Source organism: Falco peregrinus, chromosome 4, assembly GCF_023634155.1.
Source record: "Falco peregrinus isolate bFalPer1 chromosome 4, bFalPer1.pri, whole genome shotgun sequence".
In the NCBI taxonomy this organism is placed as follows: Eukaryota; Metazoa; Chordata; class Aves; order Falconiformes; family Falconidae; genus Falco; species Falco peregrinus.
The window spans coordinates 25,908,491-25,924,255 of NC_073724.1; the positions used below are offsets into that span (position 1 = coordinate 25,908,491).

Below are 15,765 nucleotides of genomic sequence, written 5' to 3' on the forward strand. Positions count from 1 at the left end.
CCTCTTCAGGGTCTGGTAGAGGCCAAAAGGTGCGGGCTTTATTTAAAAGCCAGCAAAAGAAAGGGTTGGGGGCAGTAGCCAGCCTCTGCCTAACTCTGCTGCAGGCCGTAGGAGAGCCTAAGTCTCTAGGCAGGGAGCTGGGGCTGAGCGAGCTCTTTAAAATGACAGTCACCCTGACAGAATGGAAGGGAGGGGGGTTCAGAAAGGTCTGGAAAACCTGCCCTAAAATTTGGATCAGTAAGCCAAAGCATGTCTGCAAAGCACTTGTGGAATGTAAATACCTATTGGGAGGTTGCACATTGATTCAGAAGCGAATTTACCTTTAAAAATATAAGATGCAACTTCTGAAAAGTAGGAAGTCTGAGTTTGCTACTCCTAACAGAAATACAGCACAATGAAGTATAGGTTTATTTTTAAGGAAAATGACACACCCACACTTAGAGGAAAAGAGTTGTAGTATGTCTTGGTCACTTGTCTCAAAGGCAGCAAGTTATCCAGCCAGATGAAACCAGATATTTTAGCTAGTAGGCAATGTTCCTTTACTTGCTGTAGAGCTTCCAAACCCACATTATGACAATAATTTTAAACTTTCTGCAAACTCAGAACCACCAAGCTAGACTTCAGTTTCTTACATGGTTTACATACAGTACAGATGTTACAGCAATGTTATTTAACATGTTATTGTCCAATGAAAAAAATCTAAGTTAGCCTCATATTTAAATAGCTTTCTTTACTGACTGTCCCAGGTGGCCCTTTGTGCTATGCAGTACAGAATTTTTGCTATAAGTGTCCCTTAAAAGGAGTATCCAGAATTGTGTATTGCCCTCTTCGGTGGCTGATTTTTATTCTTTAAGTAGAAAACTAGGACACTGTGGTGGGCTCTATTAAACTTCAATATCTTGTGTGAAATTTTACAAATACAGATTTTATTTTATTTTTTTAAATCATGTAATTGAGTTTTGAATGATTTCCAGGTTTTCCATGTGTGATTATTTGTTATTCTTGTAGCTCAGCAAAGGCCTAGACTGCAGGATGCTTCCATCTGGTGTGTTGTCTCTTCCCTTGGAAGAGCTGGGAATTGATGTGGGGGCATCACAAACTCCCCAGGCAGCTAAGCTGCCTGTCAGGCCAAAAGCTGAGGCCCCTGCTGGATCTGTGTGAGGCAATGAGGTTGAGCTTGAGGCGTGTTTTCCTCTGTATGTGCAGCAAAAAAGGGGTAAAGTGTGGTTTGGCAGCACTGTCTCACATCTGAGGCCTGCCTGCTGAGAGTGGACCCCTCATGTTCATGGAAGCAAACAGAAGTCGTGTACTGTGAATATTGTGCGAAGCTGATGTTCGTATTACTTACAGATAATATTTAAAATGTGTGGGCAGAAAAGAAAACATGTAGGATTAGAGTTTGAGATACAGTGCAAGGAACGCTCCATGACCTCGATCTCTTAGCTACCTTTTTCCTACTTAGGCTTCCCCTCTGATTTGCAGATAAGAATTGAGATGTAAGTTTCTTCCATTTCTAAAGATGAATTTTCCTTATTTTCCAGAATTGAAAGGGTTATAGACAACAATACTACAGTGAAAATGGTTCCCATCAAGATAGTTCATTCTGAGAGCAGTGCAGAGAAGGAGAGTCGGCAAAGCCTTGTCAGTACTATGGAGCCTCCTGCTTTACCCAGTGGTTTGGAAAAGGACCAAATTAAAACACTCAGCACTTCTGAGCAATCCTATTCACGATTCTGTGCTTACACCAGGCAAGGTGTAGAGCCAGAGCCGGAAGCCAGAACCAAACCAGCTGACCCTCAACCAGCTGAAGAACCTGGGAGCAACTTGAAGGACAGCAGTACTGCCACGCCAGCAGTCAGCTATGTAAAGGCCAAAGAGAAGACCTTTGAAGACTGGAAGTCAGAAGAGCTAGCCAGAGAGATTGTGGGAAGAGATAAATCTCTAGCAGACATACTAGATCCTAATGTGAAAATAAAAACAGCAATGGATCTGATGGTTGGTATATTCCCTAAAGATGAACACCTCCTAGAAGAAGCTCAGCAGCGCAGGAAGCTGCTGCCGAAAGTTCCTTCTCCAAAAATTTCGGAGGAGAAGTGAGTATTATTTTCTGTAGGCCAGCGGTTCCTTGTAAGCTGCTATCCAAAGTGTGTCAGTTTTCCTAGGGGGCTGGAGGTGAGGCTCTTCCTACTCGTGAAGTTTGGGACTTTTCTTAGGATAGCAGTTAAGGATAATATTGCTAACAATACCATTAATGACAGAAAAAAGAACAGTGTTGTACAATATGAAAAGTTTCCCAAGACCTGGTTGAAAACTCTTTGTGTGAGGACTTAGGGAGTAATTAACTTCTCCTATTTCATAGTGATTAGATATTTTACCAGGATCATCTGGTTTAGGAACTGGATAGAGAAGGAACGATATTTTAGCCTTTTTTTAATGTGGTAAGAGTTTACAAAGACAACTGGAAGTTCACATGAGGCATTTCCTGGAAATGAATGAGAACAAAGTAAGAAAAAAATTCAGTTCTGTTAAATTCCATCCATGTTGGTGTTCTGTGGGTCTTTTGTTTTCTTGATATGAATTATCAAATTAAGTTCTAGCCTTCTTGAGAAGTTCATGTGTAATTCCACAATCAAAAAGATGAATACTGACATTGTAGTATCCCACATGTGACGATCTGAAAGGATACTCTCTCTGACACCAAGGTCTTTGTACAACTCGGTAAAATGCAGCTTTACATTTTGTTTCCAGCTAAGAGATCTTAGATCCATTTCACTCATTGTAATGGTGAAAGGTCTTCTGCACTACTGCAGTTTTAGCTTTTGGTGGGCATGTGCTGAGTTCATACACATTTTCTTCCCAACCAGTATTTATTTATACTGTTTACATGGATAGTGGCTTTCTGTTGAACCCCCTGCTTGCTCGGTGAATTGATGGCTCTAAAAGATTGTCCTTTCTTTTCAGTGATCAGGGTGTCAAGTCAGTTAATGAAAGTTTTGACTTTTTACCAGGAAAGAGGAGCAGAGTGCGCCATCTGCCATCTCCCTGACAACCAATTCTACTTACTACAGCACATCTGCACCAAAGGCAGAGCTGCTGATTAAAATGAAGGACATGCAGGAGCAACAGCAACAGCAACAGAGCGAGGATGATTCTGAAGATGAGCTGGATCATGACTTGTCAGAAAAGAAGGTAAAAGACATTTCTAGAAGTGTGATGGGAGGCTCTCAGTTGTGTGCATTTCATTAATTATGAATTTGCTAGGTAAAATACCCCTAAGTAAAAGGCCTTATAGATGTACAGGATCACTTGGAAAATCAACCTGGGGCTGGTTTTTTTTTTAGGGGGTGGGGGGGTCTTAATTGTCCAACTGTAAATGTAGGAATTTCACATTAGGTGCTTGTTGCAATATGTTTTGTAAGGTCCCAAGGGGTGATGTTTTGTGGAGGTTATTTTCAAATACTGTTTTCCATTTGAGTTTCTAGTGTATTTCTCACTTGCTACATACAAAGAAGCAGTAGCAGCTGTAACTGGTGGTGAGTTTAGTTGCTATGTATTTTGGAAATGTAGGTTCGGGATTTGGGTTTGTCATGAGAGAGAAGGAACACAGATGCCAACACATATACACACACACCCTTTTTTTTCTCTTTTTTTCCCCTCCTTTTCTCCCTCTTTCCTGTTTTTTCTCTTTTATTTGTTTTCATGAGCAAAAAAACACTTTACCCACTATTTCTCCTACCTCCCAAATTAATAACAGCAGTGATGGGAGACAGCTAATAAGCTTGGTGGATTCAATGGAGGTTACTTCACACAAGGGAAACAGTCCTCTCCATTCTTGTCCATCCCCACCCTTTGGTGTTTTATTTCTGATCTAAAGGCAACATAACCCCCAAGGTATTAAAATTATGATACAATGACATTTCTGTGGTTTGAGAAAGTGTCGTTCTATGTTAAATTCATCACACTCATCTCATTAGTGATTTGGCACAAAATATTTCGGTCGTAGCTCCCAGTACAGATAAGCTGGAGGAAATGGTCTGTTTGATCAGTGGATGTAGTTTAACTTACTTACCTAAACCAGTAATGCAGTGGTGTGCAAATCTTTTCCGTTAAAGTTAGCTCTCTGATTAATAATCAGCTGTCAGGGTGCGTTTGATAATCCAGTCCCAAAGAAATGTCTATTATATTATTAGGAATGTATTTAGTCACTAAGAATGAGAGATTCCATAGGAGATTCCCAGGTTGGTTCAGTGCGGGAGTGGATGACACTGGATTTGAGGGGGCTGTAGTATTTTCTGTTAACCACTCTTCTTTTTTTCTTTTTCTTTCCTTTTTTTTTTTCATCTCACTCAGCCTTCCCTCCCCTCCCTCTGCCCCCACTGCATTGCACAGTTCAATACGGCATGCACTGCTGGAGGCATGGTGTGGTTGCAGTAGAAGAGCTGCCCTTACCCTCTCACAAAGCAGATGCTGAATCCGACAGCTGTACTACTTAGACAAATTAAGGATTTCACTGCATTTTGAATTATTTGGTTTTATCTGGTGCCGCACATGATTGCCACGTTCATTGTTTTTGCTAGAATTAGTTTTCTTTTCATTAATTACGGAGTGTATATATGGGGAGGTGTTAAAATTAAACCTTTCTTGTTTGCCCAACAGAATAAATACTAAAACTTATAAGCAGAAGTGTCTCTATTTGTGCGGTGTTTGTTACCAGGAAAATCATGTTGACCCTTTACATACTTCTCTCTCCATCCCCCCAGCTCGAGTATACACCACTAATCGTATGAGATAGGAAGTATTTCTCGAAGAGCTTTTAGCAGAGCTCCCCCATCTCTGAATACACATATTGTTGTAGCCATGCCATTGCTGCTTACTCCTCTCCCTGCTCTTCCGCATGCAGTAGGATGTAAGCACTCAGTTCAGTGGGCTTTCATCTTGGATCTTGTCAAAAAACCGTATAAAACTCATGGTAAGTGGGTCAAGGCATCTTCATAAAACAGCCAGAATATATAACTTGGCCCAGCTTCACATATTTGGCAATTTTAACAAGAGATCATTAAGGACCTGAATGCTTTAATAGCACACTTTATGACTTCAGTGATTTTAGAGGAGGCATGTGCCCAGAACCTGTTCCTTGATTCCTAGAAACTGGTCAGTTCTGTTATGAGATACCTTAATTGCAGTCCACTGTGGAATAATTGTAGTATTTGTCATTCTCTGTTTTGCAAACCAGAAATGTGTCGTGCCTTTTTTTTTGTTAATGTTTGGAATAAGTATAGGAATTTCATACAGGGTTGTTGATTATTGTTTATTTTTTTTTATTTGGGACAATCTCTGTATTCCCAGCTAGCAGGAATGGAATGTATGTGTCTCATGTACTGAGTTTAATGTAGGTTTACCACAACTGTAAAATACTGAACAGATGTCGAAGATACTGCAAGAGTGTTTTTTGTTGTAAGGAAAATCCATGTGTTGGCAGAGTAGGAGGTGTCCCCTTTGCCTTTAGGAAAGTTTCAGCAACTCCTGAAGAGTGTAAAAATAATTGAAGAATGCCAAGTTTCTTCTGCTTTTAGGCCTGAACTTCATGTGAAATGGGGTGGTGAGCTAAGAGCAGAGTAATTTACATAAAGCATGCCAAGCAGTGAACCACCTGAGCAGGACTCTGCTGAGCTACTTTCTGTGTTGCTAGTCAGATCAGCAAGAATTACTGGAAAAAGATGAGGTTTTATTCATTTGTTGTTTACCGGTACAGAATTCACAGCTTTAAATTATTCATCTGCCAGTTTCAAGATGTAGATTGGAGCTCCTCTGGCTCAGTAGGTATTGAACATAATACAGGTTTTCTGCTGGTTAGCACAAGCATGTAGTGATCTCAGCTGCAGTGTCCAAAGACTGCTTCATCTGGATAGGAAGCAATCAGTGGTCATAATCTGATTCTTAGTAGATACGACCTCCTCACCTGCAAAACCGACCCTTTAGAGGCTAGCTTCTGCTGCTTAGACACATCTAAACAGGATGCTACTGGGAAAATGGTGGGGGTTGTGGTTCTTTTTTTTAAAAGAAAGAAACTTTGAGAGCACTGATCTGGATTGTCGGATGAGATTGGTAAACGTTGAGCATATGTATGGGATTTTTGTTTTGTTAGAGAAAGTTGCAGCACAGCTGCGGAAATGAAAAACTCGAGACAGTAACAGAGCACAACAGTATCCTTTTGTGTTTCGGATGGTAAAACAGCAAGCGCTGTGCATGTCATCTAAGGGAAATAAGAGCGTAGCACTGTGACCTACATAATCCACATCAAACTGCATTTGCATTGAAAGAAGGGGGAAAAAATCAAATCCTGCAGATTAATCAGTCAGTAAAGCAAGCATCTGTAGAACTGCTTACTACCTTAATCTTTTGGGCACCCAGACTAACAGATAACCCAAATCCAGATTAACCTGGCCTGAGCATATTAAATCAAAAAGGAGAAAACCAGCCCAGATAATCTGTGTGTTGAATTTCTACTTTCAAAAAGGCTGTTAAATTTTCAGTGTAGTTGCTTTCTGTTAAGATGGCAGACTTTTTGTTTTGTTTTGCTTTGTTATTGTTCCCAAAATAAATTGGCAATGACTGTTCAGTGGCATCTGAGAGTGCTAGCTGCCATCAGTATGTTTCTTAGTAATCATGAATTCTTGTAATCAGATTTGCATTTAGAAAGCAGAGTTCCTAAAGAATGTCATGAGGAATTAAAAAAAAAATAAAATTGAAGTGGTACTGTGAAGTAATGACTATTTGAAAGGATGCAATTTTCATTTAGAAATTGCGCTGAGGTGTTTATTTAGAGAATGCTTTGGGATTCTTTCTTACCTGAAATTAGCTGAATACTAAATATCTACATTTAAATGCATGAGGCATTTTGGGGCTGTGATTCATCTCATGTTAGGATAGACAACTAGCTGAACTGACTACCACCCCTTGTGCGCAAGTGAAGGCTAATGTACACGTAAGAAACAAGACCAAATGCAGGGAGGTAGCTGGGCAGCACAGCTGGAACACAGGTCACTGAGGGAGGGCATCTGTGTTCCCCGTCTGGCTCTGCTGGTGATGCACCTGACATGCTTTTTCTAGGCCCGGGTTGTGTGCCTCCCAGGCAATGGGGGATTATACTAGAGAAACCACAACAAATGACCGATGAGGTGGTATATTTGCCTGGCATAGGACAGTGACAGCCAAAGATGCCTCTTTGGTCCTTTGGCAGAGCCACTTTGCACAGCACTGCTTTGTACAATACAGTAGATTTTTCTCCCTTTCTGTGCCACAGGGATTATGATTTCCCTACAGCAATGTTGTAAGGCACTGTTAACACTGCGATTTTCTGAGAGTGGAAGGACTGCTATTGGAGGGATGCTAACATTATGCAGAAAGGAAAAAAAAAGCTAGACAGTGCCCTAGTTTTAACTGCGTCATATGGAAAATACAGGATTGTTTTCCTGGTGCTGTTTATCTTCCTAAGTGTAGCTCTTCAGAAAGATACTATGAACCTGGTATTTAGAGAGAAAAGGATGCACTATACTTTATGCTGTTCCATAGCAGGCTTTGAAGCCGTTCAAAGAAGCAGGAATGCTTGCTGGGTGGGTGGAAGTCCTTCATCTTTTGCCACAAAGGTAAATGTAACACAGGTCTCAAGGTGAGCATCGTAGACCTACATCCTGAACCTTTGAACCCAGAGGTATAGACCTTAGACATGTTTAATTGTAACGCACTCATTGTCAAAGCCACACAGGAGTTTCAATGTATTAAAATGCCAGGTTTCTGACATGACTTTCAGAAGTGGGGAAGAGTGCAGTACTGCTAATAAATTCTCATCCCCTTTATTTTCCACAGCAAGAACTTATTGACAGCATTAGTAGGAAGCTGCAGGTGCTGAGGGAAGCACGGGAGACACTTCTGGAAGACATCCAAGCAAACAATATACTGGGGGAGGAGGTAGAGGCCATCGTGAAAGAAGTCTGCAAACCCAATGAGTTCGACAAATTCAAGATGTTTATTGGTGACCTTGACAAAGTGGTCAACCTCCTGCTGTCACTGTCAGGTCGTCTGGCCCGGGTGGAAAATGCTCTTAATAACCTGGATGAAAATACCTCTCCGGAAGAACGGGTGAGAAGGGCCAGTAATAGTATCGGTGCATTTAGTGACCCTGGGGGGGGGGGGGGGGGGGTTGGCTTGGGTCTGTTTATCTAAATCACAAAGCTCAAGATGAAGCATGGTGAATGGGTAAATCTCTTAAGGCCATTTTCTTTATATTCTTTAAACTTTTCGCTTTGCTTTGCTTTTTCTTGGAATACTAAACCTACAAGTGGCTTGGCTGAGTAAAAGTGGTGTTTTGGGGTGCAGCATACTAGAAAACACACTTCTTAGAGGAATTTTAAAGAAGGAGGGGATCTATTAATAACAGTGTAAAAAGGAGACGAACAAAAATATTCTAACAATTCAGGATGGGTAAAAGGAGTATCACTTTTTGCTGTAACATAGAAAGGTTACAGACTTCTTTATACTCAACCAAGGATCTTGATAAAAATATAGGCTTGTTACAGAGAAAATACTTCTCATCTACTGCAGCTTGCTCCACAATACCTAGCAAGAACAAGAGCAAGAAATGACAGACGGACAAGTCTTTAAAAAAACGGGGGGGGGGGGGGGGGGGGGGGGGGGGAAGGAAGAATTTTTCAATGGAAGAAACATGTTTTACCTAAGCAGAATATCCCAGTAGTGATGTGGAGGAATCCCAGCAGATGTGAAAATTTCAGGAGCATTGAAGGTGCTCTTACCTGTTGGATCCCAGCTCTGCTGACAGCACTTTGTTTAGCTCCAAATCCCATCGGGCCTTAGATGGGAAGGAGATAGTAGCAATACAGATAAGCACCAAAGGAAAGATGTAGACATCTGCAAAACTTAAAGGCTAAAACAAATAAATAATGAAAGAGGGCGGGAGGTAGGTATGTGTCAAGTGAGTTTAGCTTCTGCAGGTAAATGAATGTGAAATGGGATTTTTGACTTGTGGCTATGGACTGAAATGCCAGCAGTCCACCTAAATGGTGTAACAGATTTTTTTCTATGAGCAGTGGATTCATGTGAGCATGCTCTGTCGTTTCACCAATAAGAACCAGTAAGTGCTGGGACTAGTCTGAAGCTGTGTGTTGCTGTTTGGCCCTAGCTGCTGCCAAACATACTTGTTTAATGATAGTCCTGACCCCTTTCTGACTGAGTCAAAGGGAGGGTATTTGACAGCTTATTAGAGGGCAGATCAAAGCTTTGAAACTTGAAGAAACTTCTTTTGACTTTTTTCTGAATGTGGTTGCAGTTGCCTGGTGAGCTTAAAGATGGGAGTGTGAACTGGGGAAAAGAGCTACCAGGTGATATGAGCATATAGGAAACACAGTTTGAGAGCTATGATAAAAATAGCTTATTAGCTAGGTGTGGAAAAGGAAAAAGGTGAGTAGGTGATGTAGAAAGGGCAGTCAGAAATTGTCTGTGTGCTCTGCTGTCAAATTTAGACTGGCAGAATTCCCTAACATATTTTAATCCCCATTCATCCTCTCATTGACACCAAAGTCTTGCCATAGTAACATTAGAAATAAACCTAAAAGTGTTGGTCAGAGATGCTCCTCAGATGGATCAAGTCTCCAGGTACTTTGATTGTAAATACAATGCATGTAGGGTTGCATGTGCAGGTTTTTTTTATTTAGACTGGCACGTGTCTTTTTTGGGTTTTCCTTGGTTTTTTCTTAGGTCATATGATGATGTTTGGTGTACTAGTAATCTATCTTATAAACAAAACAGGGGAGGTTACTTCCATCACTGGGAATCATATCCCTAGTGAGTATTGATTTTTTTTATTTTTTTAATTTTTATCTGATACCATCCAATAAACATTACTCTGATAGTTTTCCACTTCCTAGGTACCACCAACAGCTCAGCAACTCTCTAAATAGTCTGTCAGCAGGCAAAGAATTACTGCGGAATTAATATTCTGACTATTAGATGCTCTGTCATAGGTCTCTTCTGCTGCAAGAAACAGTATCAGATATTTCAGCTTTAGCTTCTGAAAGGGGCTTCATCTGAGACAGGTACCAGCCCCCTTCCTTCCACACAGTGAGACCAGTGTCTTCTCATTAATTACAATCAAAGCCAGTGTGTTGAGAACCACAAAGCACTGAACCAAGTGAACAGATGTGATCAGGTGCCTAGACCCACAAGATCTGTTATTGCAAGACTAGGGACAAGTACTAGGGATAGTAGTTTAGGAACTGGATGCTGAAAAGTCAAATACATGGAAGGAGTTCCTCTTCATATGGCTGTGGTTCAAAGTAGTGAATAATTCTTGAGAAAAACTCATAATAGAAAGTCAAAGATGGTTCTGTCAGAGGAGCTTCAGGTGGGCTCTGTTTGGCTAGAGCTTCAGAGCAATGCTAACCGCAGAAAAAACATCTGCACCCTGCATGGCTTTGGTTGGTTGAAGACAGTCAGAGAAGACATCTGACATCATTTATGTCTGTAGGCGTGGTGAGCCATTTACCCATTGCTCAGAGAACCTCCTCAAGAATGGTGTCTTGATCCTGCTACAGTGTGTTTCACTTTACCTTCAAAACAGGCTTTCAGGTGTCAGTTGTCTTTGGCAGAAGTAAAAGCAAATTCAAGAGTTATTCTGCATCCCACTTCTCTTGGGTATTCCTTAAACCTCCACAGGGGCAGAGGTACTAAGGTGTCAGGTAAAGTTCGTAACGGAAGCAGTGTTTACTTTCCTGAAACCGTTAGGTTACTCACGATCATGTTAAAGTCATACCGTAGGCTTGGTAAGAAGAAACCATACAACCTAAATGTCAGGAATTGTTATGAAGGACTAAACATTTGATTGTTCTTGCGTCTGTTGACAATGATCGCAAATAGAAGAACAGAGCTATTTCATCCCTAGGTTATGTGGGTAACTCTACAACTGAGCTGCCATCTGGTTGATATATGCCCTCTTGTGTTCATCTAATTCTGTCCAATTCTTCCGCTGCTGCTCATTGTACACACAAGCTGAAATGCTGCCCTGGGGAGCAATCTAGCCACACTCCGGAGTTTGGGCTTGTCTGCTAGGGTACTTCCATCTCTTTGCAGCAGATAGTTCTGCTTGCAACTTGCAGTGGGGTTTTTTCCTTGGCGTAAGCTCAAAGGAAGATGAAACTGTGTTTCTTCCAATAATGTGGGATTGCTGTGACTTGTCTTCCATAGCTGTCTTGAATCCTGAGTTAATCTAGGCTGTGTATTTTAAGTACACTGAGAGCACAAGCCTGAAGGTGTTTCACCCTCTGAGCTTTGTGCTGTCTTTAGAAGAGGCAGCACAGGGTGAGTGAGTGACTCTGGCAGATCGGTCTGTTAAAGCTTGCTGGTCTCTTTGTTTCTTACTTCCATCTTGAAAAGACTTGACTTTGTAGTCTACAAAAATACTTATTAGAATAAACTTTAAGGAGCAGTCTTATTCCACCTCTCTAAATATTTGGGAAATTCTTTGTCTTTGCAGAGAGAACAGATTTGACCCTTAAACACTGAAGGTGTTGTCCCAGCCTGGCTAACACTGCACATTTTTAACTGTTTTTCTTTTCTCCTAAGCGGACATTGGTAGAGAAGCAGAAGCTGCTGACCCAGCAACACGAAGATGCAAAGGAACTGAAGGAGAACCTGGATCGTCGAGAGCGCATTGTTTTTGACATTTTGGCAAACTACTTAAGTGAGGAGAACTTAGCAGACTACGAGCACTTTGTAAAAATGAAGTCGGCCCTCATCATTGAGCAGCGCGAGCTGGAGGACAAGATCAAGCTGGGGGAAGAGCAGCTGAAGTGTCTGACTGATAGCCTCCAACCTGAACGGCTCAAATAAGAGGACTGAGTTTGACCAAGGATGTGAAAAATGGGAAAGAAGGAAGGGATGAGGGAGTTTCCAAGTATACAAATTAGTATCTTGGCTTGTCTGAGTGGACGGTAGAGAAACAAGTGCACAAGAGAAAAATAGCTCTCACAACAGCAATAATGCTCTCTTTCAGTTTTTTGGGATGACGTATTTAATTTTTTAGAACACATTTTTATTGCTGGACTCTACAGCTGTTTCTCATTGCTTAATTTACAGAAAGCTCCACAGAAAAGGATAGACTTTTAACATTTCTGCTCAGTAAGTTGAAAGTTTGTGGCTGTTGTGCATGCAAACAGTAATGTTTTTTAGAATAGGTTTTATGTATACTTTCTTTATGTTCAGATGCTGTACAGACTGCTGGGAAACCCAACAGCAATTTATGAATGCACACAAATTTAGAAACTCTAAATTTAGTGGCTTTTTATTTTTTTTAAAGACACATTAAATAGGGGAATCTTGTGCATCTTGTAGCTAATATATTCAGATTGCTGAAATGTAGTGTCACTCTGATCCTGTGGCATCAGACACTTTCTTTGTAATACTGTATATAGGATGGCACTTTCGCCTTGCAGAAATTAACTTTAAAATCACAGTTAAACACTTCTTAAACCAGCTTGCAAATCACATAATGGCTACCTTGCTGAAGATTTTTAAAAAATTATTTTGCAAGACATATTTATACATCCTCTTACTGCAATGCAAGTGTTTTTCTTCATCAAGTTGATTTAAGAAACAGGCTGGAAGAACTGTGCTGATTTTGTTCAAAACATTTCTCATCTATCTAAATTATTTAGAAGGCTCATTTGCTCTTTCTTGTGCTTTTTGTGCATGTTTTTTATTCTTCTTCCCCCAAACCTGCTACACTTTGTGAAAATAAATGTAGGCTAAGGACAGTACTACTTTTCTTCTGAATGCTCAACATTGTGATGGTTTTATAGAGACAGATAAGTTATATTGAAGTTGACCTACATAATGCTGTACATTCTTTCCACTTCCTCAGACTACCAAATGCAATATAAACACTTCTGCCATGTAAATACTGTGCATTACTCGGAGCAACTCTGCTTGGTAACTGTGAACATAAGTGGGGTTTGTTTGCTTGGTTGTTCCATTGCAAAATGATGAATGAGAAGATGCTAGTTCACAGTATCAGATTACTGGTTGTGTTCTCTTAATACTGCCACTGACTTATACCAGATGATTTCCCATAGCTCTAAAAAACAGTGCTAACTCCTGGTTTAGCACAGCGGTAGGTTACACTAACTTGCTCAAATACCTACGGAAATTCTGTAGTACCTAAATGTCAAGTTCTATCCTAAGATAAAGTTTTGCAGGCAAAGGAAAGTCTTGTATGACTTTGTGTATATGCCATTTACATTGTACTAAGGAAGACATTTATCTCTCCATAGGCAAACAGGTTGCCCAACAAGAAGCCATTTTCAAGGCTGATGTGAACGCCAGTCTGTAGCTAAGCAGGTTGAAAATACATGTAGTTAAGCGTTGGAAAGAGAGAGAAAATTCTTCCCACTGTTCCTGCAGCGGCTGCATTCACAATAGGTGTTCTGTCCTTCTTACCTGAATCCTCTCTTCAGTGGGGAGAGAACCAGAGAGGTGCTGATTAGCAAATTCCTTGCGAGCTGGGGAACCGGGGAGCAAGAATCTTCTGGAACCAGTTCCTTTACAGACAGGTGCAAACATTAAAAAGGACTGTTGCCCCCCTTACAGTGCACTACTTTGTATACCTGGACCAAATCTTTAATGGAATTATGTTGATGTATATCAGTTGAGGTCAAATGGAGCTATCATTTCACAAGACCTACAGCTGACCTTAGTTTCTTCCTCCTAGATCAGAATTGTAGTCTTCAGGCATCTCACAGTTATATGCTGCTATGTTCCTAGGACGAGTGATCTCTTTGTCCTTAAACTTACTCCTTAACCATAACAAATCCAAAACTAAACAATTCCCAAATAAATTTTGCTTGTCTTTTAGCTTGGAGAAGAGTGTGCATTGTTTTATCTGTGGCATTTTAAAATTTTTAAATATTGTGGTTACTCTGAAATGTGTATGTGAAATGTGAATAATAATATAATTACAATGTGTTTGTATACAGTACTTTGATTTAGATCTTTCTGATAAAGGTAGCAATATTGTGAAAGCTATATATATTATCCTTTTCACAGAACAGTTGTGTAGACACCATTCTCTCCTTTCCTTTTTTGAAACTTGAAATCTCTTACCCTGGGAACCTGAAGATGGTTGCCTCCCAATGTTATATGTAAATCTGTAAATAGCTATACTGTTGCTTTTTGAAAAAAATATGGTGCTAATGTTATGCCTTTGACATCCCGGGGATGGCTGTTTCTTCACCCTATGTTGTTCTCAATTCTAGATCTCTTTGTATAGTGAAAGATTTCCACAGTGTTTCTCCAACTGTTTGGATCCTGCAGCCCTGAGTGAAAATGTACAGTTTTCCTGCCTGACACTTACACTTACCTACTGATAAATGGTATTGCTTGACTTTGAGAAAATAAACTGTATATTTCAATGTAGAGTTAGTTTTTTTGTGCAATTTTAACTGTCAAAGCCTACTGTTTGTCTGTACAGTGCTAGCCGTCTTGTGGTGCCCATCAACAGTGCCTATAGCTTTTTAAAGGCCGGGCTGGTCACCTTGAGGTCTGAAGTAGCTTGCCGTCTTTTGACAGGTTATTTAACATGTTGGCCAATGGATCATTCTGAAGTTCCCAGTGCAAGGAAGTACCAGAAGTGTGTTTATGTCTGTTTATTATTTTAAATGTGTGGGTATGAGAGGGCAGAAGGGAAGATGTGTTACGAGGTGGATAAAATGAATCAGTCTCTCACTACTTACGGACTGTCTGCAAGGGAAGGAGATTTGTCTGCTTGGGCAAGAATACTGTTTTGGCTTCATCCCATGTTTAGAATGATACTTCATATGGAAGTGTCTAAAGTTAGTGGCTCTCAAGACTTTTTGCAAGAACAGATCACCGTGAGCTTTCAGTTTCTTAACAGACTTCCACAGAAACTGTTTCGTTTCAGTTTAGTGGGGGTTCTCAGATTAACTGCAGAATCTTCTGCCTTATTGGGAAACACTGTCAAGTGTGCACAAATTGGTAGTAGAGGTGACCACAGGTAATGTTTTATAGCTTGATAAATCATCCTGGAAATTACTTGTCTGTGAAGGTCTTTATCGTAGAAGCTATCTGGGAAAAGGTGGCAAGCTACTTCAGACCACAGGATAAGGGCTACGATTAGGACCTTTTTCTTGGTTGTAACCACGTGGGCACATAGGCTGTTGTTTATCTTAGGCTGAGCTATGTTTTGGTCAAAGCAGTGGAGTTTTTCCTGAGAACAAGTAAAATGGTTTTGGGTTTTTTTTGTTTTCTGCTTTGTTAAAAATCCTCACAATGGCTTCATTTTTATGTTCTTTGATATCTGTCTTGGAGGCAGTCTCCTAAATTTGGCAGGAGGAGATGGCCTAGTGACTAGCCTGTGCCTTCCGCTACTGCCAAACGTGTCAGTATTGGCGGAGTCTGTTGCTATAAACCGAATTCTCACTTCCTCTCATTCTGCTGGATGCAATAAACTGCTAACTGGTAAGGTTAACAAGAAACTTACCCACTAACTGTCACTACCTGTTGCCTGCTCCTTCTTTTGAAAACCTTGCCTGGTGCCGGCTGCTGCCATGGGTGGGATACTGACAGTACCTGGACTACTCGTGCTTTCTGCTGCCTTTTCTGGGATGAAGCAGGATGAGGAATTTGTGCATCTCCTGCTTGCTAGGTGTGAGTTGTTAACCTTAAACACAACCGTATCAC

The 15,765-nt window shown here is 40.7% G+C and overlaps 1 protein-coding gene across 4 annotated transcripts in view; it reads left to right on the forward strand.

The window, feature by feature from the left end:
• The window catches only part of SHROOM2 (shroom family member 2), a 128,052-nt gene extending 113,571 nt beyond the window's left edge, over positions 1 to 14,481 (forward strand). For all 4 annotated transcript variants that reach the window (XM_055802226.1, XM_055802225.1, XM_027785612.2 and 1 more), the window contains 4 exons: positions 1,542 to 2,093; positions 3,009 to 3,189; positions 7,867 to 8,139; positions 11,635 to 14,481. In XM_055802226.1, the coding sequence (XP_055658201.1) occupies positions 1,542 to 2,093; positions 3,009 to 3,189; positions 7,867 to 8,139; positions 11,635 to 11,901 (1,273 nt within the window). In that variant the 3' untranslated portion in view covers positions 11,902 to 14,481. The remainder of the gene's footprint in view (positions 1 to 1,541; positions 2,094 to 3,008; positions 3,190 to 7,866; positions 8,140 to 11,634) is intronic.
• Positions 14,482 to 15,765: the final 1,284 nt, after the last annotated feature.